The 26,285-nt window shown below is 43.8% G+C and overlaps 1 protein-coding gene across 1 annotated transcript in view; it reads left to right on the top strand.

The window, feature by feature from the left end:
- Positions 1-26,285, top strand: part of TNIK (TRAF2 and NCK interacting kinase) — a 313,805-nt gene that overhangs the window by 205,280 nt on the left and 82,240 nt on the right. Inside the window, exons 6-11 of the mRNA XM_065410355.1 lie at positions 1,429-1,519; positions 3,013-3,143; positions 13,860-13,914; positions 14,891-14,969; positions 24,146-24,321; positions 26,178-26,244. Of these exons, the coding sequence (XP_065266427.1) occupies positions 1,429-1,519; positions 3,013-3,143; positions 13,860-13,914; positions 14,891-14,969; positions 24,146-24,321; positions 26,178-26,244 (599 nt within the window). The remainder of the gene's footprint in view (positions 1-1,428; positions 1,520-3,012; positions 3,144-13,859; positions 13,915-14,890; positions 14,970-24,145; positions 24,322-26,177; positions 26,245-26,285) is intronic.

Genomic DNA, 26,285 nt, shown 5'->3' with positions numbered 1-26,285 from the left:
AGCAAAGGAAACTTCGGTCCATATACAATATATTTGTATTTAAAGTCTTCCAGGTATATTTTTAAAGATACAAGTATGCATTTATGTGGCTAGTGAAAAATCAACATAGTGTCTTGTTAGACAAATTTTCTAGCCTGCCCAAGGTGGCAGTCATTTTCTGTTAGGGAATACAGCTAATAGTAGTCCTTGTAGTTCTTTAGTTAATTAGCCATTAAAATAATTCCAGGCCTATAGAAGTAAATTATTCATAGGACATTTAGATGCATTTCAAATTAGTTCATTCTGATCACTGATAGTAAAGGGGTGGCATGTAGAAGTATATGATCATATACTGAAAATGCTATATAACATTGCGAGTCATTAATGGTGCTTAGCTTGTCACTATAATCAATGGGAACTCATAAATATTATTTAAGATTGAAGGTTTGATGTGATTTTATAACACCTAGGGCTTGAGCGTACATAGCTGAATGGAAGCTTTGCCATTTCCTAGGATCAAACAGTTAGAGACTAAAACTGGAATAATTCAGTTAAGAATTGGAATGCAAGATGGCTTCTAGATCTCTGTAGAAATTGTTCTCTGTAGTAGTCCCAAAGTAACAAGCATAAAATGACTAATAACTGCCAGCAGTGATAGCGGAAATTATTTTCTTTTTAAAAAATGAATATTTAATATAAAATGAAAACCACTACAAAATTAGTTTTTAAAGTAATCCATATTGTACCAGACTAGCAATATAGGTGGCTATTACTTTTACACCCTGAAATAGTAAAACACATGAAATAAAAATGCATGTTGCACAAAGAAATTAATGAACTAATAAAAAGGCACAATGGAAAGCTAGTTTACCTCTAGCCTTCAAAAGAGACTTTTAATTTGAGCGATGTTTCTATTAGAGAGATGTGCAACTTCTAGTATTTGTATTTTTAATAGAGGCTTTTAATGCATGTGAATACTATTTATTGGGCCAATATAACATGAGATCTGGTATTTCAGTTCCTGGTTGATATAAATACAGAGAGAAGACCAAATTTTCTGTTTCAGCTACTCAAATGGCTCCCTAGGGCAAAAAAAGCACATGAAAAAACATTACTATAGATACTGAGGTATTCAGGTTAATATTGGTTCGTGAAGTAACTGGATGCTCAGTCCTAAATCCTTATCGAATTTACAGTTCTGTTCACTCACCATATAAAGCACTGACTTCCATGAATACAGTTAAGTGGGTGTTTCTACTCATGCCATCCCAATGTGGAATGTAGGACATTTTGTACACGTGACAAAGTGTTTTGAGGTGATTTAATTCCAACACAAATCTCCCATTTACGGTGAATAATTAGTGTGCTGGTGGCAAGGGGGAAATGGTATAAAATAATACTCTTTGAATTTGGTTTCTACTGACCTTGCTTATCCACTGAATTTTCTAGGGTTTGAGTCATCTACACCAGCATAAAGTAATTCATCGAGACATCAAGGGGCAGAATGTATTGCTGACAGAAAATGCAGAAGTTAAACTAGGTAAGAATGGTATAGAACTTGTGGCAAATGTAAGGAAAGTGTGGTATGAGGTTGGCTGGGAAGATGAAATGAAACTGGTAGAGAGTGAGTAACTGACTTGCCTTCTTTGGGAATGGGGACAGAATAGGTATCTTCTGGGATTATTGTTTTGTGCTGGACTCATTAAAATGGACTTGGATTTGACTAAATACCATGCACTAAATTATCATCAGATGATAGCTGACATCCAAATGTAAAAAAATTTACATGCACTGACATTTGCTCAGTTCCACCATCACATTTTTACCTGTATGTGGATTTACACATTCATGATCATCTTTGCATATTGACCCCATCTCTGCATGTTGAAAATTTGTTAATGTATATTTCTACCCTGACACTATTAGATGCCCTTGAGATTTAAATAGAAGATTCCATCTCAATTGCATGTTTGTGCACTGAACAATCAAAATCACAGTCTTACACTCTAATCATTGCACTGTGGTGGTCTTGTTGGTGTCGTGATCAATATACTTGAGAGAACCTCAGTCAGAGGAATTATTCTGCATTCCATTTCCAGTGTCACATGTAGCATCACTGCTCACCATCCTCCCATGCCCCACAACAGTGAAGAGGAAAATATAGGAGACAGTATACAATTAGTTCACAGAGAGCTTGAGGCTCAGTTGTCCAGCACCAGCATATTAAAGCTGCACAAGGGCTGCTTGAACTTAGAGTACCTCAGGGATCTTACACAAGTGAAAGAATTGGGTGGAGAGTCTCATTCAGTCATGTCCCTTCCCTCCCTTTATACAAGGAAGGGTGGTTCCAGTTCAGGACACAGTCTGGCTCATCCAGCTTTACACTAGGGGAGGTTACCCCTCCAAGGGGAAATTCTCCAGTCATTTTAAGTTACATGGTACAAAGTGAACTTTGAGAACCAGAGAATCTAGCCCAGAATATTTTACCATTGATTAGAAAGATATCACTTGTTGCTTCATTTTGCAGCTCCACATTTTACATTTCCCTATGATCCTTTGTCCTTAGCCTTCAGTTCCCTATGCCTGTTGTATTTATGCCATTTCCAGGATGAGTATTTCCAGAAAATCGAGCTTTTAAAAATATGTGGCTTTCCTTGACACACATGGAATAGGACAGAACAAAGGCTCTGGTTTGTTTCTGTTCCTAACCCTCTTCTCCATTAGTACGTGGGGTCATGATCTCTTCTTACTAAACTCTAGTAATGAGGAGCCTGTGCATTGTTCCCAACAATACAAAGAGATCAGATGGCCAAATCCATCCCTGCTAGGACTCCATTGAACTCAGGGGAGTTCAATGGGGGGGGAGCGGCTTTGGCCCAATACATCTTTTTTTCTGAAGACCAAGAAAAGTCAGTCTGTATGAATTTAACATGACTTTATTATTTTCCATCTTCATATGTTCCAACTGAAAAATATCATTCAGTTTTGTCTCTGCCTTACTTATGATCATATGGTATCTTTTTTTATACACAGTGGATTTCGGTGTCAGCGCTCAGCTCGACAGAACAGTGGGTAGAAGAAACACCTTCATTGGAACTCCTTATTGGATGGCTCCTGAAGTCATTGCCTGTGATGAAAATCCTGATGCCACTTACGACTTCAAGGTACCCCATCAAGCATCTTCTTGTTTACTTACATGTTGCTACAAATGTAATATTAATGAGGTCTAAAAAATACTCATTAAAGTGTCCGAGTCAGTTAAAGTATTAAAATGAGCAAAGAGACTCAGAAAGAATATCTCTCAGGTTAGACTTTTTTTTAATCACCATTGTCACTGTTTGAAATTACAATTCTGATCTTAAACATATGAAGAGGACACTTGATCTGATCTTAAATGTTATGTCCCAGTCATAAACATTATTAATATTCAGGATTCTGGCAAAGGATTTGGCAGCTTTTAAAATTTGTAAGTGCACAATGAAGTGCAGAAAAGTCCTCTCCTGCATTACGGCGGTCAGATTCCAAGATGTCAGTCTGTTATTAATGTGAATCCTTGTCATGCTGTTTAAGTATTAAAGATTACTGCAAAAGGTCTTTCTCAATGCTGAATGAGGTATTGGGGGCTTCCTTTGAACTGTTGTGTTGTGCTGTCCAGTGCAGTATATTTAAATTTTATCCTGTCAAGAGAAGAAGAGCTGAAATAATATTTTCAAGTCTGCATGTCTGGCTGGCATTCACACAGGTCTTATGGTTGTTGCATGTTCAAAAATTTGTGGGACCGTCCCAGTTATCACTGATCTGTTTTATGTCCTGCTTGGCATTCCAATTTTATTTGAGGCCTGATGACAACGTAACATCATGTCAGTGCCTATGACATTGTCATGAGGATGCAATGTTGCCATTGCCCAAGATCATGCCTCAAGTTAATGGCAGAAGCAGGAATAGAAGCCAGGGATCATGACTCCCAGTTCAAACTAGAAATAGATGGACGGTCAAATTGGGACTCCTGTACTCTACTCCTGACTTTAACTGTAGGCAAGTCACTTAGGCCCAAGTCTCCAAAAGTGTCCACTAATTCTGGGTGTCTCATTTTTTAATATCTAGCTTGGGGTGGTCAGGACCTGATTTTCAGAAGTGCTGGTCGTCTAGAGCTCCAGAGCATGCTCATCCCCTACTTGGCTCAAACTAGGCTTCCAAAATGAATAGACAGTTTTGAAAAGTTTAAACCTTTCTGTGCATTTGCCCATTCCACATCTCATGAGGGCATTGTGAGAAATCATGTTTGGAAAGCACTGTTAGACACTCTGAGGCAAGGACCTATAGAAGGCTAGCCGCATATTAGTGATACAACTTTCCCATGTGACGATGCAAACGCTCCACCATTGTGACACAGCATCACAGCCTTGATCGACGATTACTTTTCCCACGGGGCAAATAAAATATATATGATGGAGGGCCCAAAAAAGTCCCCCAAAAAATCTCGTACGTTTCGTCTATTAAAATATGTCAGTCAGCAACTTAACAGATTGTTTCCTTGAGAGCAGCTGTCCAGCTTCAGACTTCAACCTGAGGGTTATTTAAATTGCTAATGATATGCACATGTGCAAATAGTTAATCCTCTTTGGTTAACCACTATGACATGCATCTGTTGAAGAGCTAGATAGTCTGTTTTATAGTAGGGATCATTTAGGGAACTTTTTTATATGTAACCCACACTAGCTATTATATGGTGTATCTCTGCTGCAAGCATTTTAGTTCAGATTACAAAACTTTATGGGCAGTAGTAATGTTTCTTTAGTTAGTACATATAGTGTCTGCCAACTGGTTGACAAATACCTAAGCAGATTTAACCAATTAGCGGACACCCCAATCCTCTAGTTGGTCTTCCTTTATGTGTGTGTACATATAGTCTGCACAATACTGCTCCTGAGACATGAATTAAAATCTTCATGGTTCATAGGCTGCAGGTCTACTGAGGGAACCAAGAAGGAGCATCCTCTTGCTAACTCAAAGAAGCAGTGGTGAGCTTGCCCCAGGTGTTTTGCCCTTTGCACATCTCACAACAGGGAGTGACTGCTGAACGGCATGGATTTGGTTTCATATGTTGGCTCGGGGAAATGTAAATTATACTTCCCTGTGCCCCCGAGGGTATTCACTCCACAAGAGGGCAGGTGGTGCAGCCACCACCCTCCCTCAGGCATTTCCACTCTGGGGGATCAGCTTTACTCTTTGGCCAGCACTTCAAAGGAGTGTCCCAAAAAGAGGTTGCATGGAGGATTTGCTGAATTGGCATTTCCCCTGGCTTCACTGGCAGTGCTCCTTCCAGCAAGCACAGCTCCTCCCTTGCAAATCCCCACCCAAGAAGACGTTCTGGCTCAGATACCCTGGGGGTTTCCATCCGCTGAATATATGCCCTTAGGTTAGTAAGCTTGTGGTTTATCTGTATGCCTGATTCTTCCTCTTGAGATGCTCTCTGCTCTCTTGCTTGCTAGCACTAGATAGATTCCTTGTTAAATTGCATATTCTAAATACAATTTGGAGAGGTTTACAGCCCCAAAAGGAGTCAGTCACTGGAAAGAGCACTTGAAATTCCTTGATATTGTTAAAAATCCTGGCTTTATATCTTCATAGCCAGCATTTCTTTCCTCAGAAATCCCTGATGTTTTCCTCCTTCCAAAATAGCTAAGATACTTAATATGCAGTGGAAGTGTGAGTAGGAGCTGGGATCAGAATTCCCCTATTGTCCTCGAGGATCAAATAGTCTTAGCAGACTAGATGGTTTTGTCTCTGAAGCTGGCATTGGCTGTTTGTGGATAGAAAACAAAAGGCTGATTGCTGCCGACACTTCAAACTGCAGGGTGTTTTCAGAGCTTATTGTAATTGGGTGGCCACTGGATCTGGCTCCAGTCTCAGGTTCACCTCACTACAGCTGATGCTCTAGCTTTGAAGTGAAGAGAAAAATGCAAATGACAATTTTTAAAAAGGATGCAAATCAGATCCTACAGATCCCAAATCAGTATAAAGCCAAATGGCTTGAGATAACAAATATAAAAGACTGGAATTAGTGGGTTAAAAAAAGGAACCTCCACAGACTTAACCCTTTGGGGGGGGGGGGGAAACTGCTTCTGATCTCACTGTTTTCTTAGGCAAATTGAGCTTGACTGTATAATGTACAGAAGGATACAACAAATACCTCACAAAAATAAACCACACCACGCAAGGTGAATACAGAACCCACATTGTTGAGGTTTGTTTTTTTTCCTAGAGGTTTCTTCTTTTTTGTTGACAGAAATCTTGTCAATATGCTTAGAATCAAAGGAAACAGAGATTGCTTCCTTTACTAAAATGAGATTATTGCACATGTATTAGTGTGCTTTCTCTTTGCCAGGTGGGCTGCAAAGCTTTTCTAATTTAAAAAAAAAAATTAAAAATCCAAATCAGTATAAAATGTGTGTTTCTTGCTGTGTTTTTCCTTCCCTTTCAGACCCGCAGAGGTGATAATCCCTTTCTATATCTAGTTAAAATCACTTGGCGTATTGCTTATAATCTTGGGCACCTGAATACCAGAAGGCTACTGAGAAATTGGAAGGAGTTCAGAGAAGAGCAATAATGAGGATGAAAGGATTGTAAGAATTGACCCAGGTGGAAAGACTGAGATAGTCAATATGCACTGTATAGCTTGAGTGAATAACAACAAAGGAGAACATGACGGTCAACAAGAGATTGAAAGGTGTAAATGTCAACAGTGGAGAGGGAGTTTTTAGGGCAGTATAGGGAATTGCAGTTAGGACAACTGGAATGAAATTCCATAAGGGGAAAATTTAGGCTGAACAGCAAGAGAAATGTCTTGCCACTGACAATGATTAGACTTTGGAATAGTCTCTCAAGGGAGGTGGCAGTGACCTGTCAATTATGAATCTGAAACTAGGCTGGGCAAAGCTCTAAGAATATCTCCGCATGTCCAGTGGTTGGAGTGTGCGAGTAGGAGCCAGGACCTCTTAAATTCTAACCCTGGGCTTCCTTCTAACTCTTGTTAGATCGGTAGCTTAAATTCTCTTGGGCTAAATTCAACTCTGATGTAACTCCATGAAGCGGGTGGAGTTTCAGCACGGATGAATTCTTCCCATCTGAGGATAACAATACAGTACCTACCTGCAAGACAGATGCTGTGCGGATTAATGAGTTAATGGGCTTGATTCACCCCCTCTGGCACAGAAAGGTGTGAATTGTACCCTCCTGTGCCAGTAGAGGTGACTGCACCCAAAGGGTCTCCAAGGCCAGGGCAGTTCAACCTTGCATCAGAGTTTATAAGACTCCTCCTGGTACAGACTGCCTAAGACTTGTGCTGAATCGGTCCATCTCTGAGTGCTGTGTGCCTCTCTTTGGACAGCACTACCTACTTGGGGAAGTGCAGAGGTTTCCTGTTGGTGCCCTTGTGGCTGAGGAATTGCAGGCACCTTGCTCTGCCACAGCTGCCCTCTGAGCATACTCTGCCACTGAGGCAGAATTGAGTCCAGTGTTTGCAAGGTGATTTGTGGCTATAAAGAGTTACATAAATAAGTATTATTGCTAATTGCATACAGTGAGGATCAGTCCTGCACTGGCCCTTCGGGAAGGACTAGATGACCTAATAGGTCTTGTCCGTCTCTAAGCTGTGTGGTTTTAGTAGCTAACCTAGTATGAAGAGATCTGTTTATGTGCTTGAAGTGTCAACTCTTGCAGAGAAAACACTGAATCCTCAACTCAGGACCCCAGGTCTTGGCATGTGATTAAGGACCCAATCTCACTCCCATTAATCAGTGGGTCTCTGGGAGTAGGACTGGGTCCTAAATGCATTCAAAAATTGGGCTTGGTGCTACCCTCGCTAACACATCTGCAATTCTCCTTGCTGCTGCTGCTGCTGCTGCTGATTATTAAATTTCAGTAGCTCCCAAATGTGCCAGGTGCTTCCCAAACACACAGGAAGACACACTGCCTGCCCTGAAGACCTTACACTACAAAAAGCAAGAGAGAGGGCAGACAAAAGACACATCTCATTAGATATAATATTCATTTTCTTTATATGATAAAAATGTGGTTTCAGGAGATTTGGTTTTGAAGGGGTGCTTGCTGGGGTTGAAATGGAGGTGAGGAAAGGTGGAGAGGGATTGCAAGAATGTGACAGGGGACTGGATAAATGGAGAGCAAAACTGAAGGGGAGGTAGAGATAGAGGAAGGCAGAGAGGAAAGGCAGAAAGCATAGTAGAAAGGGATCATGACTTCAATGGGAATAGCACCCTTGCATGCCAGGGCAGAATCAGGCCTATTATGTTTTAAAATGTAACTATTTGTGATTTTTAAGTCTATCCATATAAAGAGAAGCCACCATGTAAAGACTACCCTGAATAGGGAGCCTCTTCCTTTAAGAGACCACTTTAAAGTATATCCCCAATGTTTCTAGTAAAAAACTGTTTGAGCTGTAGTTAAAGTTCCACCTCTACCAGGTAACCAATTGGTGTTGACCCCTCAGCTGCAGGTTGTGCTGTAGTATGTTACTGATCTCCAATATTCAACAGCTTTTATTTGATTGTGGTGTTTTAAAAAAAAGTCTTTTAATGCACCTATAACACCAAAATGACCAGGACTTTTACTCAGATACCTCAGTGCAAGGAAATTAAAGAAGATATGAAGTCATGGCCTTGTCTTAAGGGGCCTAACGGAAGTGGGCAGAATACATTGTTGTATCACTGGGGAGGGTGGGCAGCAGGGGAGTGGATTTGTGACTATCCCAATCAACAGTGGATTAAGGTCTCCTGGAGCCCAGGGCCAGAGCAAGTGGGGGACTCTGGCACCAGAACCATGGTCCCACCCCTTCTGCCTGCGAGCCTGCCCCATTCTCCCTCTTCTGCCTGTGGCCCCGCCCACAGCCCCGCCCCATTCCACCCCTTTCCCTACAGCCCCGCCCCCCTCGTTCCTTTCTGCCCTCCCGCCCACTGCGGCCTCAAGACTGGAGAAGCTCTGTGCCCCCGCCGTGGCTTCATGGCTGCGTCAAGGAGCAAGAGCTCCTCCCGCCCTGGGGCCCTGGCAGGGGGAGATTTTTCCAGGGGCTCCAAATTGGCCAAGGCCCCTGGTCACAGGCCCCATGGGCCCGTGGAGTAATCCACCACTGATCCCAAAGACCGTTGGGATCACTGGCTTCATATCAGTGAAGACAGGAAATCATTTTAGCGGACTACAGTATAGAACTGGATATGCTGACAGGCACCAGAAGGCGAAGCTGTTGCCAGTGGACCCCTGCTGGAGTAGATGGCTGTACCTGAAAGTTTGGCCTTTTCCCCTGCTCTGCAGTGGAGTATATCATCTATAGGAGAGCTCCTCGGCTTTGCTTTAGCTGAGTCTCTTTATGGTGCCAGCTGGCTGCCCACCAGCCTCAGAGATGTGTCTGAGGCTATACTTCAAATGAAGGTACTGAAATTAGTGTGTGTTCTGTTTTTAATGTATTCAGTACTTGGTTATTAATCATTATACAGCTCTACCTACACAGTGTCTAGAGTAATGAATTACCTAACTTTGGCCAAAAGTAAGTTGTATCATGGCCACTAAGGAAACTTATCACTTTCTCTCTCTCATGCATATACATTAATTCTTTCCTGTGTCCTGGTAATTGAAGCATTTTCTCCAGTATGCAAGAACTGAAGTGTCTTTGAGATTCATTAATGGATCTCAAAGCTTAAACCCAGCACATCAATGACTTCTAGATGCTCTCTAGCACGGGCAGTTGAACACCGCCTACAAATGCTTCCTGGTGAATAGCCAGGAATATAAATGTTGCCATTTGAAAATGCGATGATCCCAGGAGAAGTGATAGGAGAGTTATATCAAGTGAGTTTTCCAAAAAGAAGCTCCCCATTTGCTCTAGGCGTTCGGGAGATCAATTGCCGAATTCGCCACGTGGGCTGCAGAAGGTTTCGGAGCAGAGTACAAGCAGGGCCGGTGCAAGGAAGTTTCGCGCCCTAGGTGAAACTTCCACCTTGTGCCCGCCCGCCCCCCTAGCCCTGCGGCAGCTCCCCGCCCCTCTCCACCCTGAGGCGCCCCCCCCCCCCCGCGGCAGCTCCCCCCCCGCCCTGAGGCGCCCCCCCACGGCAGCTTCCCCCCCCGGGGAGCCGTGCAGCAGCTCCCGATCCCAGCTCACCTCTGCTCCGCCTCCTCCCCGAGCACGCCGCCCCCGCTCTAATTCTCCCCTCCCAGGCTTGCGGCGCTAAACAGCTGATTGGCGCCGCAAGCCTGGGAGGCGGGAGAAGTGGAGCGGCCGCTGCGCTGGGAGAGGGAGTCTGAGCTGCACGTGTCAGCGCGCCGCCGGCAGCCCAGCCCAGCCCAGGAACGCTGTAAAAAAAAAAATTGGGGGCACCGCTTTTTGGCGCCCCCAAATCTTGGCGCCCTAGGCAACTGCCTAGTTTGTCTTAATGGTAGCACCGGCCCTGAGTACAAGGAAGCATATCTGTTTGTTTCTCCTCCCATTGGAGAAATGTAGCTCTCCTGTCTCCCATTTAATCAACAGTAATACCTAGCTCAGTCCCCTCTTTCTTCTGAATTATCTCAAGCTGCTTTATATTTTTAAGCAATCCCTAAGCAGCCTGTCTATGGGCACTGCATCAAATCCATTTATAGATCATCTGATTTTAACTAGTGAGCTGTCCACTACCAATTGGGCACACTGATACTGTGGGCTATTTATGCCATCAGAGTAAGACTATCAACTGAGCCAGTTGCTCCTAACACCAAAGTCTTGCTAGAAAGAATTAAAAGCATAGCCATGACATTCCACCTTCGTTCTGTTGCCCGCTAATTTGATGGTGGTGCAGGTTGTGAAATTAGTTGCCATAGGGAGGATTGGTAGGAGAACATGGCGCCTTCTAACATCAGTTCAAATCCAGTCCAGGTCAGTTGTAACACGAATGCATCCTTGATAACTGTTTAGATTTCTATAGGTCATACTTTGGTGGATCTCAGTCCAGTCCCTTGACAGCAGGGATCATCCCACTTCCTCGATGTGGGCATGAAGGGGCTCCTCTACATATACCTCTCACCTCTCCTGTGTGAGCACTGACACACATCACCCCTTCCCCCAGTACCATGCAGGAACCATAGGCTGTATTAGCTTTTCTGGCACCCTTCCATTGGTGGAGTAAAGGGGTGGCTGTTAGTAGAAGATACCTTGGCCCTGGCCGCACAGCTCCTTTGGGACAGCTGTCCTGGAATTTGGTGGATCCCCTGAGATCTGGATCTGGATACAATGCTGCTTCTACGGAGGAAAGTAGGGCCCCTAACAGAGGAATTGGAAGTTTTCCTTGCCCCCACTCCTTCATCAGGAAAGGGTTAGCAAGGCAGTTTAGATGGGAGGGCTAGTCTAAGGGCTGATCTATGCCTAAAAGTTTTAATGATATAACTGTTTGTTAGGGGGTGAACTAATTCCCCCTCCCCCCCCCCCCCCGACATATCAGTAAAGCCCTAGCGTAGGTCCAGGCCTACACAAGGAGTGCTTTGCTGGTATAGCTGTACTGGTATCATGTACTGTTAAAGCACTCCCTAGTGGTGTGGACAGTTTATACCAGCACCATTGGTGGTAGAGCTTATTCCAGCCCCCACCCCCTTTGGTTGGTAGCTCTGACAGACATAGCTATGCTAGCTCGAGTTTATACTGTAGACCTGGCCTAGATTCATTTCTACCAGTATAAAGGTGCCTTATACTGCTATAGCTTATTTCCGTTCCTGAATCAGAATAAGCTATACTGGTATAAACACTGCTATAATTGGTGTCAAGTATCAGGGGGTAGCTGTGTTAGTCTGTATCTACAAAAAACAACAAGGAGTCTGGTGACACCTTAAAGACTAACAGATTTATTTGGGCATAAGCTTTCATGGGTAAAAACCTCACTTCTTCAGTTGCATAGAGTGAAAGTTACAGATGCAGGCATTATATACTGACACATGGAGAGCAGGGAGTTACTTCGCAAAAAAACTTCAGAAACAGACTTCAAAGAGAAACAGCAGAACTAAAATTCATTTGCAAATTTAACACCATTAATCTGGGCTTGAATAGGGACTGGGAGTGGCTGGCTCATTACAGAAGCAGCTTTTCCTCTCCTGGAATTGACACCTCCTCATCTATTATTAGGAGTGGACTACATCCACCCTGATCCATAGAGCAGGTTCAATCATATTGACTTCTTATTTACTTTGTCAGTGTATCTCCGTCTAGAGCAGGGGTAGGCAATCTATGGAGTCTGAAAGGAAAGGAAAAACACAGCAGGAAACACACATTTTATACTGATCTGGATTTTTTAAAGTTTTTTTAAAAATTAGAAAAGCTTTGCAGCCCACCTGGCAAAGAGAAAGCACACTAATACATTTGCAATAATCTCATTTCAGTAAAGGAAGCAATCTCTGTTTCCTTTGATTCTAAGCATATTGACAAGATTTCTGTCAACAAAAAAGAGCTGATTTTCAGTGGCACTCACACTGCCCGGGTCCTGGCCACCAGTCCAGGGGGCTCTGCATTTTAATTTAATTTTAAATGAAGCTTCTTAAACATTTTAAAAACCTTATTTACTTTACATACAACACTAGTTTAGTTATATATTATAGACTTATAGAAAGAGACCTTCTAAAAATGTTAAAATGTGTTCCTGGCACCCAAAACCTTAAATTAGAGTGAATAAATGAACACTCGGCACAGCACTTCTGAAAGTTTGCCGACCGCTGGTCTAGAGAGTCCAGAGGTGTCTTGTGCTTGCACACCCTACTCTGCCTTGTTCTGTTACGGCTGCAGGTTAACATGCACACAAGTCAGAAACTGGTAGGGTGACCAGATGAGAGATGTGAAATATCGGGGGGGGGGGGGGGGGAGTGCTGGCAGAGCAAAAAAACAAACAAACCCAAGAACTGGCGGCGGAAGGGGGGAAAAAAAAGAAAGAAAAGCCAGAGCATAGGAAAAATTGGTGGGCAGCTCCACGCCCCCCCACACACACACACACCAGCTCACCTCCGCTCCGCCTCCACCTCCCCTGAGCTGGCTGCTGCATCGTGCTTCTCCCCCCTCCTCCAGAGCTTGCGCCGCCATACAGCTGATTAGCACAAGCCTGGGAGGGAGGGGTGAGGAGGAGGAATGCAGCGTGCTTGGGGAAGAGGCGGGGCCAGGGCAGGGATTTGGGGAGGGATCCAATGGGGCAGTGAGGGGGTGGGGCAAGGGCGGGAATTTGGGGAGGGATCCAATGGGGGAGGGAGGGGGTGGAGTTGGGGCGGGGGGGCGCGAGCCCCCTCTGCCTGTGCGCCGGAGCGCAAAATATCGGGACATTTGCGTCCCGACCGAACATTGGTTGGGACGTGGGACAAACAAGTAAATATCGGGACAGTCCAGATAAAATCGGGACGTCTGGTCACCCTAGAAGCTGGCAATATTGGAAGAGGGAGCGGGATGAAACAATTCAGCATAGAATTGCCCAGTGCTGCTGCTGCAGCTGAAATATCATGTGTCTGAGTTTCTGTATTGTACTCTCAAAAGATGTATTGCTTTATTATTGAAACATGATCACACTGGATCATGGGGCTTCCGAGTTCTCATACGGCAATTGTTTTTCAGGCATTCAAACAAAGTTAAAACCACATCTCCTCTGGGGGGGGAAATCCTACTCCAAAGCACTGACAATGAGAAAAACATAAAAGAAAATCTTCTGAGCCGGGAGTTCAAGGACTTAGAGAGAGAATACAGATCAGACTCTCCATAATAAAATGGCCCAGAAACCCTTCCTGTGGAGTGCAGTACTGTCACTCCTCCCTCAGAGGACTCTCAATTGTTACAAGGTTCTTCTGCGCTAGACATTTCTCTGTATTTTGTTTTTCAGAGTGACTTATGGTCTTTGGGGATAACAGCCATCGAGATGGCAGAAGGTGCTCCTCGTAAGTAGACGCGCTGCCTTGGTTGAGTTATTAGAACTAAATTGTAACTTGCTCTTATTTGCTAAGCACCAGCCACGCACGCTGTTTTGTACAACAGACTATATACAAACAGTCCCCACCCCAAGGAAATGAAAAGTCTAAACAAGACTGACAAAGGGTGGACTGGGGAGCCCAGAAGAGGGGGTGAATGTTGAGAACTAAAACAGGAAGGTTTCTAGATGCTATGATAAGTCCGTGTGATCCAGTGGATAGAACACTGGAATGGAAGTCAAGAGACCTGGATTCTGTCTTGCTGTCTCACTGACTTGTGATCTTGGGCTTCAATTTCTCCTAGTTAAAATGGGGATTAAAAAATAATTACCCTTCTTTTTAAAGCACTCTGAGGAATATGGATGAAAAACATTGTCAATGCGCTGAGTATTATTTCAGTGGCCTTTCTTGTGACAAAAATAACAATGCAAAGGATTTAGCTGATGCATTTAGGTAGCTCGTAAACCTGTTAAGACTCCTATCAGTTTTATGCTAGGATCTTGTTTGTTAAAAGTAACCAGGGCAGAGATCCCTGCACATGCTATGGCTTTGAAGTGCAGCACATATGTGAGCTGTCGCCTGCATCAGTGCCTGTCAGTGTGGTTAAACACAAAGCTGCAGGCATACAAACTTCATAGCTAGCCCCTAACTCTAAACCAAAACTCCACGTAGAGACACCCCCAAAGCTTGGGGGGGGGTCAGATCTTGATCCAAGCTTTGCAGCTCCAGTCCATCTCTAGCGTCATGCCACTCCTTGGGCTGGAAGGTGCCTCTGGAGGGGTATTTATTCAAAGCCTTCTGTGTAGTGGTATGTTAGAGTTCTTGTTACTTCAGAGAAATCCTGTCTCTAGATTCTCCACCTGCCCCAACACATGCTTTATCTGTGAAGTGCTCAGTATCTGTTCTGCTTCCTGCCCCACCTAATGCCTCTTGTTGTACCTTTTAGCCCTTTGTGACATGCATCCCATGAGAGCTCTGTTCCTCATCCCCCGGAATCCAGCCCCTCGGTTGAAATCGAAGAAGTGGTGAGTCTTGTTTTCAAACTGAAGTTCAAATGCTGTAAAATGTTATTACTTGTTTGTATTGTTAGCACTAAACAATCTCTTTACAAGTTTAGGGGTCTGATCCTGTTTCTAGTGAAGTCACTGGTGTAATTTCAGTGGGTACAGGATCAGGCCCTAAGGAAAGATTGCTTTGATTTCAGCTGGCTGCACTGTGTGGGTGGGATGACAACTTCTCTTTGAGACAAAGAGAGAAGCTCTCTAATGTTGCCATTTCACAGTAACGAGTTGGCTTTTCTGAAGAGGTTTATGCAGCCTGAAGCCACATGACACTTCACTTGGCTGCCATTTCTTTCCAAAGCGATTCCGTTTTCAAGTGGAAACATTTACTCATTCCAAAAAGGGATAGTTTATCTTGAAGGCTCAGGAATGTGGAGATTTGAACTAAGTTTGGGTTTTATTTTAAAATTTTGGAAGAGAAAAAATGCAACAGCATCTTGAAGAAAACCAGGACACTCCAATAAAACACGCTTTAAAAAAATAAAAAGAATCCTTGAAGCCCAGCAGATGTTTTGTTACTGTGCTGATGTAAGCAGGAACCCTTCAAGTGCACTGGACTTTGGTTTCCACAGTTTTATCATCCCAGGTTCAGTTGTGGTTTAGCCAGAAAAGACAGGAAGCCCTGCCACTGAGTGGGGTGTGTGTGGAGGGGGGGTATGAGAGAGAGAGAGAGTACTGCCACTCACCCCTGACTGCTAGTGATACAGAGGGAGAGTGCTCCAGCTTAGTGCTGGGAGTATGGAGTTGGAGGGGAAAAGTGCTGTCTTGGTGCTAGAATTTGTGTCTCTTAGTGCTGAGAGCACAGGTAAGTGGGTGCACAGTTAAAGGCAGGTTTTGAAGAAAAGTGAGGTCCAAGTGGCAGTGTTTCTAGGGTATGTCTGCTGTGGGGAGCGATCACCAAATTTCTTGGTACATCTTAGCTTGAAACCAGCATCCAAAGAGCACCATTCCCTCTAAAACACACACACACAGGCCCAGCACTAGTTTTGCTGTCTTCATCATTAGCTGGCTGGATCTTAGTGCGGTGCCGATGTAAGAGAGAGCTTTCTTACCAGTCTGAAACAGTATCCATAGTGGTTATTCAGAAGGGACTGTCTACACTACCTGCCGGATCGGTGGGCAGCAATCGATCCAGCGGAGATCGATTTATCGTGTTTAGTCTAGACGAGCTAAATTGACCCCCGTGTGCTCTCCCATTGACTCCGGTACTCCACCGCCGCAAGAGGCGCAGGCAGAGTCGACAGAGGAGCGGCAGCAGTCGACTCACCGCAGTGAAGACACCACGGTGAGTAGGTCTAAGTACGTAGGCTTCAGCTACATTATTCACGTAGCTGAAGTTGCGTAACTTAGATCGATTCCCCCCTCCCTCCCCCCCCGCCCCTCCGTGCAGACCAGGCTGAAGTCTGCAGAGAGCGGTGCTGGGGTTGTATGATATGATGATCTGTGAACTGCAGGCTCTTGTGCAACTTCCTTTTGATACCCTGAAGCGATCCAGCCGCAGACAGGTATTCAGACATATATTCTGATGAGCCCCCAGTCTCCCACTTACACATCGGGTATGTCTGTACTGCCATTGGAACTGTGATTGCAGCGCATGTAGACGTACAGAGGTACCTTTCATCGAATTAGCATGGGAAGCAATAGCAGAGAAGCTGCTGCAGCATGGGCTAGCCACCCAAGTACAAGTCGGCCAGAGAGCCTGGGAATATACTCTGCTGGCTAGCCCAGACTGCAGTCTGCTGGGCTGCACCTTCACTGCTATTGGTACTCACTCTAGCTAGATCAGATCTACCTCAGGTACGTCTACCCGTACTGGCATCACACCTCTGACTGCTTGGCAAACGTACCTTTTGAGTTAGCTGTTACTGCACAAGGCAGACTGCAGGATGTAAGCGAGAGAGCTTATGTTGCATTGTTTATTCATCAAAGGCTACATCTGCGCTATGAGCTAGGGGGATGTGATTCCCCAGCTCTAGTCCAAATACTCGCGGTAGCTCAGTGATAAGTAGCAGTGTCGCCACGGTAACAGCAGGGGCCTGGCTGAGCCATGGCAAATACATAGCCACCAGTTTGAGGCAGGTTTGTACTCTGCACAGCTCAGCCAGGCCTCCACTGTCACTGCCTGTGCTACCGCAGCTACATTACTATTTATACATGCACTAGCTCTCATCGAGCCCCCACGAGTATGCATACGTGAGTAGGGAAATTACAGCCCCAGCTCACTATGTGGACATAGCCAAAGGCAGTCTGAACCTCCAGAGAGAAAGAAGGCAGCTGAAGAAAGAAATCACTGAGCAACCCCTCCTCCTCCCCCGCCTTTAAGGTAAAATTGAACAGTAGCAGGAGTTTTGTTTTGTTTGTTCTGATAAATTGTAATCTGTGTCCCTGGAGTATTTTAATCCATCTTGCACAAACCAGAGTTGGGCTACACGCAACCCTTCCCTCATATTCCAGCTAACTGTCTCACTGTTAATATAGCCCAACTTTCACTGTTCTGATGTTCAGAAAGTTGAAGGGGATGCAATAATTGTTCAGCTTGTGACTAGGGAAGGGCCAGACCAACACTCTAGATTTAAATATCCCTAGACTTTGGGGTATTTAAACTCACACCCATATATTGCACCTCTCTCCCATTTTTTCTGATGAGCTGCACTGGCCCTCCTGAATCCTAATCCCATTGATCTTTGGGGTGTTTGAAATCCATATCTGAATTTTGGGTCCATTTTTACTTGGATGGAAAACTGCTTTTGTGAAACTACCAGGTCACTTTGCTGTCATGTTCTCTCCCTCATGTTATTAACCCCTGCAGCCTCTCTTTTTGGAGAGAAGAGAGCAAGAATTAAAAACTTCTAAGGGGATGGGATGGCTTGAAGGACTTGTAGTCAATGACAGAACCTTTCACTTCTAGATCTGTTCAATTCCAGCCGAGATCTGTAGTTGCCAAGCTCGTTATCATCTGATAGCCACTGGGAGCCCTTTCTAAAATGAAATGGTGGTCTCTGTCTAGTGCGTGATAGACGTGTCTATCCTTCCTGACAGTCTGCAGCAAAGGGAAGGGTTGAATGGACACTGAATTTTGTTTACACTCCTCTCCGAGTCACAGTTGAAACACGATTATTGGGGCTGGATCCGTTCTGCGGATAAATAGAAGCCTTTAGTCTCCATTTCTTACAGCTGTTATTCTCAGCAAAGCTATGTAAATCTTGCTAGGTTTCATTATGAATTTGAAACTCAGATGAAATACCAACAGGCTCACACTTCTGGACTCAACTACGTGCCAAACGTGGATTAGTTCATGATTTTAAACCAAGTAATCTGACATTGTTTTAAATGACTTCAGCATGAAGCCAGGTGCAAGTCAATGGTTTTGACTGAGTTTTAGTCTGAGGTTTTGGGTCTAATCGAAGCAGGACAAGAAGCTGTGTATGCTGAACCCAAAGAATTGAACCCCCCAAAATGCTTCCCCAGATCCCTGCGGTGCAAGTTTTCCACATCCCCGGTACTCAGTCTTGCATCTTTCACAAGCACTAAAATCACCGGAGAAAAGCAAAATTTAAAAATTCAACTTGCTGGGTAACAAAGATCAGCAGCTCTCCTCTGTGTTTTGTGCTTTCCACTCCCAGGACAAGTAGTCTTAAATGGGCTTAGGACTGTCAACCTCTCCATAGGCAGCAGTATTGACCTCAACCACATTAAAGCACTGAGATGAAGATGGATTTTTCCATAGGAAGAAAATGGCTAACTGGCTGCAAAACCCTTGATGGTTGAAGATGAAGAAGTTAAGTCAGTGAAATCCACTGATAAGTAGAAAGGATTTGGGATCTTGCCTGCTGTTGCAAATAGAAAAACCACTGTAGAAACACAGTCTGCCTGGTTTCTTGCTGAACTCCTGCACCTGCTTTTAAAATAGCCCCGCTTCTCTTTGAAGTTAAAGGCTGGCGCCTTGTAATCTTCTTCTTCTTCTTCTGGTTCAAATCAGCATGATATGATGATTTACTTTCTGCCCCTGAAGTTCTTAAGCAAATGAAGCTTGAATTTTGGGGCTGTTTTTGTAAATGCTTGGACCCAGCAGATCTTTCCTTGTTTATGCTAAGCGTGGTATTTGCTCTGCACACGCCCCTGAACTAGGGAAGTACTATTAGGTGTGTGCATCCCCATGGGGGAGCTGAGGCAGTGAGGTGATGTGACTTGCCCCAAGGTATCACAGTGAATTGGAGACTGAGCAAGGAGTAAAACGCAGGCGTTTCTCTTGAAGTGTGTGTTAAAGAGCCTGATTGTCCCATTAAAGCAGAGCTCTGCCCTACACTATGTTGGTCTCCGGGAGGCATTGCGGCTCCTGGAGCTGCTGAGAAGCACAATACCCCTTCAAATACGTTCATCTGGAGAAGCTAAGGTCAGGGGGGGGAGGGATAGCTCAGTGGTTTGAGCATTGGCCTGCTAAACCCACGGTTGTGAGTTCAATTCTTGAGGGGGCCACTTAGGAATCTGGGGCAAAATCAGTACTTGGCCCTGCTAGTGAAGGCAGGGGGCTGGACTCAATGACCTTTCAAGGTCCCTTCCAGTTCTAGGAGATAGGATATCTCCATTAATTTATTATTTTATTTATTTATAAAAGGCACTAGCCCTGAGCAGCCCTTGCACTCAGGGGTTCTCAGTGACCATGGCTGATAGTTTTGCCTTGCCTCATCTTGTGAACCACATTCTGGCTTCCCTGGGCCATTTTAATTTGCACAGAGCTCCGTTGGCTCTTGGCAGGCCTATGCCCTGTATGCCACGAGCACTCTGGAGTGTCAGACATTTGGGCTTGACTTTCTTTTCTGGAATCACTTGAGCTTATTAGGGAGTGTGTGCAACAACCCAGCAGCATGCAGCTGTCTTGAGGCAGTGCTGTCCCTGTTCTCAGTGCAGACAGAGGTTAGAACAAGGGGCCGGGAGTCCAGACTCCTGAGGATTCTTTTCTGGCTCTATCATTGGCTCACAATGTGACCTGGAGCAAGTCTGATGAACATGGGTGAAATGCTACGAGTGCTGTGGGTGAACGGCACTATTAAAGTGGGAAGTGCTGTATAACAGGGTTATTTCATACATCGTTCATAATGTAATCAGTTATGCATCTCCCCCCTATAATTTGCATTTCTTAGGATCTTAGAAGCATTAGGGGTGTCCATGTGTGCTCACAAGAACAGACTACTCAGCCTTTCCTTCTGTGTACAGTAATCCTGTATGACTCTTCCCTATTCACATCCCTTCTTCTGACTGCGGGTGGGTTAGTTAACAGTTAGAACAGGGGTCGGCAACCTATGGCACGCGTGCCAAAGATGGTACGCGAGCTGATTTTTAATGGCATGCTGCTGCCTGCCTGAGTCCCGAGGACACGCAGCCAGTGAGGGGCAGAGCCCGTGCCGCCCCAGAGGGGAGCCGCCTCAGCAGCCTGCCCGTGGGCTCCCGCGTCCCCTCACCCGGCGAGGAGCCCTGCCCGGGGGCGCGGAGGGGCCTGCTCACCTGGGCCGCTTTGGTATAGTTGGCCATGGTGGATTGGTGGCACGCCGGGGGAGCGGATTCACTGCTGGACCCAGTCCCGACTCCCGGCGGCAGTAAGCGGGGGCGGGAGAGGCCGGCGGCGGCGGTAGCACCGGCTGCTGAGCGTCCCCGGGAGGAGGCGCCCGGACGCGGCCCTGGATCGGTACTTGCTGGGAGGAGCGGAAAGCCCCGCGGCCCGGCGGCGCTGAGCGCACAGCAGGTGCGGGCGAGCGGGAATTGGTGGTGGCCAGAGAGCCCTGGGGCGAGGAGCTCGCATACCGCGGGGTCATGCGCCACCCAGAGCGGCTCCTCCAGACACAGCCAGAGGCCCCGCTCAGCCCGCTGCCGGCCTAGGTGAACAGAACCCCATACCAGCAGCAGGCTGAGCAGGCCGGTGGCGTAAGATCAACATTTTAATTTAATTTTAAATGAAGCTTCTTAAACATTTTGAAAACCTTGTTTATTTTACAATACAACAATAGTTTAGTAGACTTATAGAGAGAGACCTTCTAAAAAACATTAAAATGTATTACCGGCACGCGAAACCTTAAATCAGAGTGAATAAATGAAGACTCGGCACACCACTTCTGAAAGGTTGCCGACCCCTGAGTTAGAAGATGGAAAACCTGTGTGCCAGACAGTCACAGCTGTGTCTACTTCTGTCATCACAACATATCACATGCCATTTGCTTGAGTGGGGAGGGGGAATATAATTGGGAATGGACAAAGAAGGGAAAAAAGTGTAAAGGAATGGTCTTAGTACAGGCTTGGCAGCCAGGCAGATGTGAGTTCTAGTGTTGTGTAAGCGTTGACTGTTCTTATTATTTAGTAAACGTATCTCTGTGTTCCTGGCCAAGTCATTTACCCTCTCCACTTCATCTTTCTCATCTGTAAAATAGGTTAATAATTAAGTTATGCAACATTTGTCTGCTTTGCCTCTGATAACTTGGCACAAACGAGGTCTTTGGATTTGATACACGCAGGTTCACACACCCAGAGTTTCACCTTCAGTTTGGGGGTTGAAAGTTTCCATGATCTCAAAGTGAAACTCATGTGAAACTGATGTGTTTTACCAGGCTTCCTGTTGGAAACATGCAAAACTGAGGGCCATGTTCTTAGTGGTGTAAATCCATTGACTTCCATGGAGTTACCCCAGCAGATAACCTGGCCCTGAAAAGTTGCATGGTTTAGGTGTTGAACCATAACATGGTTAAGGAAATGCTTTGTTATTCTCACATGTTATGCTTTCTGAGTACCAGGAGGATTTGTTCAACATGTTACCCGCAGGACTCTTAGCAGTTTCCGGAAGAGGGTGGGCATTCCATTAGCCCCATCCTTGTCAGTCATTTTTCAGAAAGCTGGGATTTGTTTTGTATGCTAACCAGGACTTGCATTGTGACAGAATGCAGGGCTGCAGACAGAGCTGTGTGTAGCTGCAGGTCTGTTTCATAGGGATTTGGGCGTTCCTTCTTTCCCCTTGGATTCAAGAAGGTTCCAACTCCCTGAATTTCAGTTTGAATTTTGTGTTCAAAACAATCCAGAAACTCAAAGTGAAAAACATTTGAAATAGCGAAGTTTTGCCTTATTAGGATTAAAGCCATAGGAGAGTGCCAAGTTTTGCAGTGTTTCCCCTTAAAATAGAAGCCAGGGCCTGCTAGAAAAGTATACAAGTAGGTTTTGTAAATTTCACTACATGCACACGCAGATGTTTGAAAAGTACATGCACAGATGATCTCATGCACACATGCAAAGGGAGGCCACTTTTTAACTGCTGTTGTAAGACTACCTGTCAGACTGGCAGTGCAAAGTGTGTATTTGCTTTCCAGTAAAGCACTGAATGTCTCACTAATGTCTGTGCTTATAATATAATTTGACTGTTAGTTTAACATTTTTGTCGTATGTAGTGTCAATACCTAACTAACTTCCATGTGTGTATTAAAATATTAGTACTGCATATAAGCAGACTGGGTAAACAGGAGGTACTAATCTAATGGAATGTACTGCAACACAAAATCAAATTACCGGCAGCTGGGGTTCATGATCATTTACATGTAGGCATTTTATATACCCGTTAAACTCAAGGAAGAGTCAATTAATAACCCATTGGTATTTATTTACAATAATTGTCAAATAAACACTTTAAATATGTAATTAAACACTGATTCTTGTGGTAGTTCACTTCAGCAGGGGACAGCAAATTACTTTTGCAAGGTTTGTTTTAAGCAAACAGATTGTATAAAACAGAGTGCCACTTAAATGAGATGTTTTCAGTTGCTTTTGTTGTCCAGCATACCAGATAGTACAGTCTTTGGCTACATTTCTCCGTAATGATCCAGGCCCTGATCCTGCAATTAGATCTGTGTGGGCAGGTCCCCAGTGCTTTTGTAGCTCCACATACGTGAAGGGGTCTGCCCACATGGATCCACATACAGGCTCAGGGGCTCAGTCTCTATTTTAACATGTACAAAGAATTGGACTGAATAAAGCTTCACCCGACTTTCTCCTTCTGGAATACACCAAGAAACTGTTCTTTAGGGGGAGGGTAGAGAGGAGAGATTTGCTCATTAATAAATCTGGATGTGGGATTTTATTGGAGCTAGTAGTGTTTATTTTCACATCCCAATTTGTATGGATTAGTACTTAGAAGATAAATCACTTTTTAGTCTGACAGATGAAATAAAATCCCTGAAAGCTTATTGTTTTACCTCTCAATGCAATTCTGTAATATCAGTTGGCTTCTGACATTAATTTACACAAATGTTCCAGTTGGCTAAAGCAACATGCACCATAGTGGTCTGTCAGCATCTCCTTCTTGTAAATCCTTATTCTCCTGGGTTTATAATGTGCTGAAATTAGTTCCAGGCAGAACTTTTGATATGCAAAATCCAAGGCCAAGAGAAAAATTTGTTTTCTCAGATTTGCTTTGGCTGGAGTTTAGTTTAACTCTTTGTAGCAAGGCAGGGAGGGGAGGATGGGCTAGGCTAAGTCAACACAGCCTCATTCCGACTTCTACCCAGCACAGCAAGAATGGCAGGTCATTAGTTTTGATCCACAGATGGGTGGAGGTTGAAGTAGTGTGGATACCTGCTGACAGTGTAGATTTCACAAACATACTATAGCCAAGATGTAATGCCCTATGGGATTAGTGCATGCTGTCCAAGCTCATGGTGGGAGTAAGTGAAGGCCTAAGAACAGCAAGAATGAGTAGGAGATTGTACAAGCTATAAACGTTTAAAAATCTGTGTAACATCAATTGGGTAAATGTAAATCACTTTGCTTATCCCACTTCAACCCAGAAATCTATTACCGCCCACCAAAATGCAGTAATAGATAATTATAAATAATTGTTTCCCTTTGTTTGTATTTTATAATGAGCAATAGAGAGATCCTTCGAACCATCAACAGGAGATGAGAAAAATTATTTCAGGACAATACTGTTGAAAGAATACATTCTAACAATAATCCATTTTTAAAAAATTTAGTCAATTTGCAAACAAACAAAAAAATTCAAGCTGGCTGGTCCTTTTAAGTATCAAGAAAATGTCTGATGCGTTTTTACTGGACGTAATTCTGGATTCATGTTTTTCTTTTTAACACACACATCTTTCTTTCTCTACTAGGTCTAAAAAATTCCAGTCATTCATTGAGAGCTGCCTAGTGAAGAACCACAGTCAGAGACCAACGACCGAACAGCTGATGAAGCACCCATTTATTCGAGACCAGCCTAATGAAAGGCAGGTTCGCATCCAGCTTAAGGACCATATTGATAGGACTAAGAAGAAGCGAGGAGAAAAAGGTTAGCAGCGAAGCAGAAGAGGCTATTGTATGTATTATGGTAGGACCTGGGACCTCAATCATAGTCCAAGGCCCTGCTGTGTTAGGCACAGGATAAAAACATAATAGAGTCCCTGCCCCAGGGACTGTGCCATGGTGCTGTACTGAGATCAGACTATGCTTAGGGCTGGTCTAAATTTTACTCAATTTAGAAACTGATTTAATTAAATGGGTGCAGTCCTGTGGTGCTTTCAACCCTCTTCAACTTTCTTAAGTTTTCATAAAAACAACAACAACAAAAATTGAGACGTCTAGGGAGTTGGTTTTCAATGAAAACCCAGTAACTTGAAAAAAAATTCAATCAATACTAATTTGTGTTTGTTTAATTTTTTCACAGGAACAAAAATAATTTCTTGGCCAGATCTAATGTCTATTATTACTTAGCATCTGATCTTGCACCACTGAAGACAATGGGAGTTTTACCCTTCAGTTTACTAGGAGCAGGATAGGGGCCTAGTGCGCTGTTGTAATGTTGAATCTAAGCACTTTGTGAATGTGTATTTATAATCGAGTACGTACGCACGTATACACACCATGCACACACAGAAGGTGGAACCCACTAAAGTCATGTTTTCTTATGTTATGTTATAAAATGACAACACAAATCATATTTATAAACTGTGCAATGGTCTGTACAAATAAAAACCAAGTCCCTGCCCCAAAGCGCTTACAACAGTGTCAGCTACAGAAATAACCAATTGAAACAAATACATTTTCAATGAACTGACTTAAATCATACAGAGACACAGTTAAGTCTCATAAAAGGAAGACTAAATAGATAAACAAACTTGTTAAAATAATATATTGCCAGTACCAACATTTGAATGTGTACTGTATTCTATTTTTGATCTCAATGGCTGAATTTTTTTGTAGAATCCAGCCAATTAACACATCACTATTTCTCTGATTTCTTTTAAGCAATATCATTTTTTCATGCTTAAATTCCATTTCCTGATATTTTTTTCAGTAAAATGAAAACAATAAAGCCAGATTCTAGTGAAGTATTAAATGTATTTAGACTGGTAAATGAAGGTTGTACCCTAGAGATGGAAAATAATTGGATAAATGTGAGCCTTTCTTTTGCTATAATTCTCTTCATCCGATAAAAATTCTACATTTCACTTATATCCCAATAGAAATTGCAGAATGTGGTACAGCATTGTAATTGGGTATTTATGTAGACTCCTTCATTGACTGGAAAATATCAATATGGATATTAATACGAGAGACAAAAGTGCATATGTTTAGGGAAAAGGAAGTTTATGCCTTCGGAACAGTATTTAAATCCCAGTTTCACAGGCTTGTTGCTGTAGAATTCTGCCCTGTACCTTAACTTTTGCAAGAGTGTTCCTGGAGTTGAGGTTCAGAAATTGTACTTTACACATTTGTCATCTGTTTAATGTTATATTTTTATTTTACAAAAGGGTGTTGGCAGTTTCTATCTTTACATCAGCATCTTCCTGCTCTGTTGATATAGATCCGTGTTGAGTGTTGAATCGGGAACACTGTATTTAGAATTTAGACTGAAACTCCATCCTTAACTCATCCCATTGTACACGGCATGTCAGACAGCCACTGCACAGTGACTGCTGTATACTTAGTCAAAGCTGAATGCATTATGCTTTTGACTGAATTTCCTTGGCTTTGTGGCCCTCATTTAGAATCAGACTTTTGGGGCAAAAAACTTTAGAATATTACTGATTTTCCCAGGATAAAATAAAGGAGGTTTCTATTCTCATACCAGAGCATCTGGGTCTTCAAACAGTAGAAAAACAAATGAGTCCAGTAAAGGGCACTAACATTCATTTATATTCCTAGATGAGACAGAGTATGAATACAGTGGAAGTGAGGAAGAGGAAGAAGAAAATGACTCTGGAGAACCCAGGTAAAAATCAGGTGCTCATTTCTCCCATTGTATCTCTCTGA

This window comes from Emys orbicularis, chromosome 9 (genome assembly GCF_028017835.1).
Source record: "Emys orbicularis isolate rEmyOrb1 chromosome 9, rEmyOrb1.hap1, whole genome shotgun sequence".
Lineage (NCBI taxonomy): Eukaryota > Metazoa > Chordata > Testudines > Emydidae > Emys > Emys orbicularis.
The sequence above is the reverse complement of the archived record's forward strand: the minus strand, read 5'-3'. Positions and strand labels throughout refer to the sequence as shown.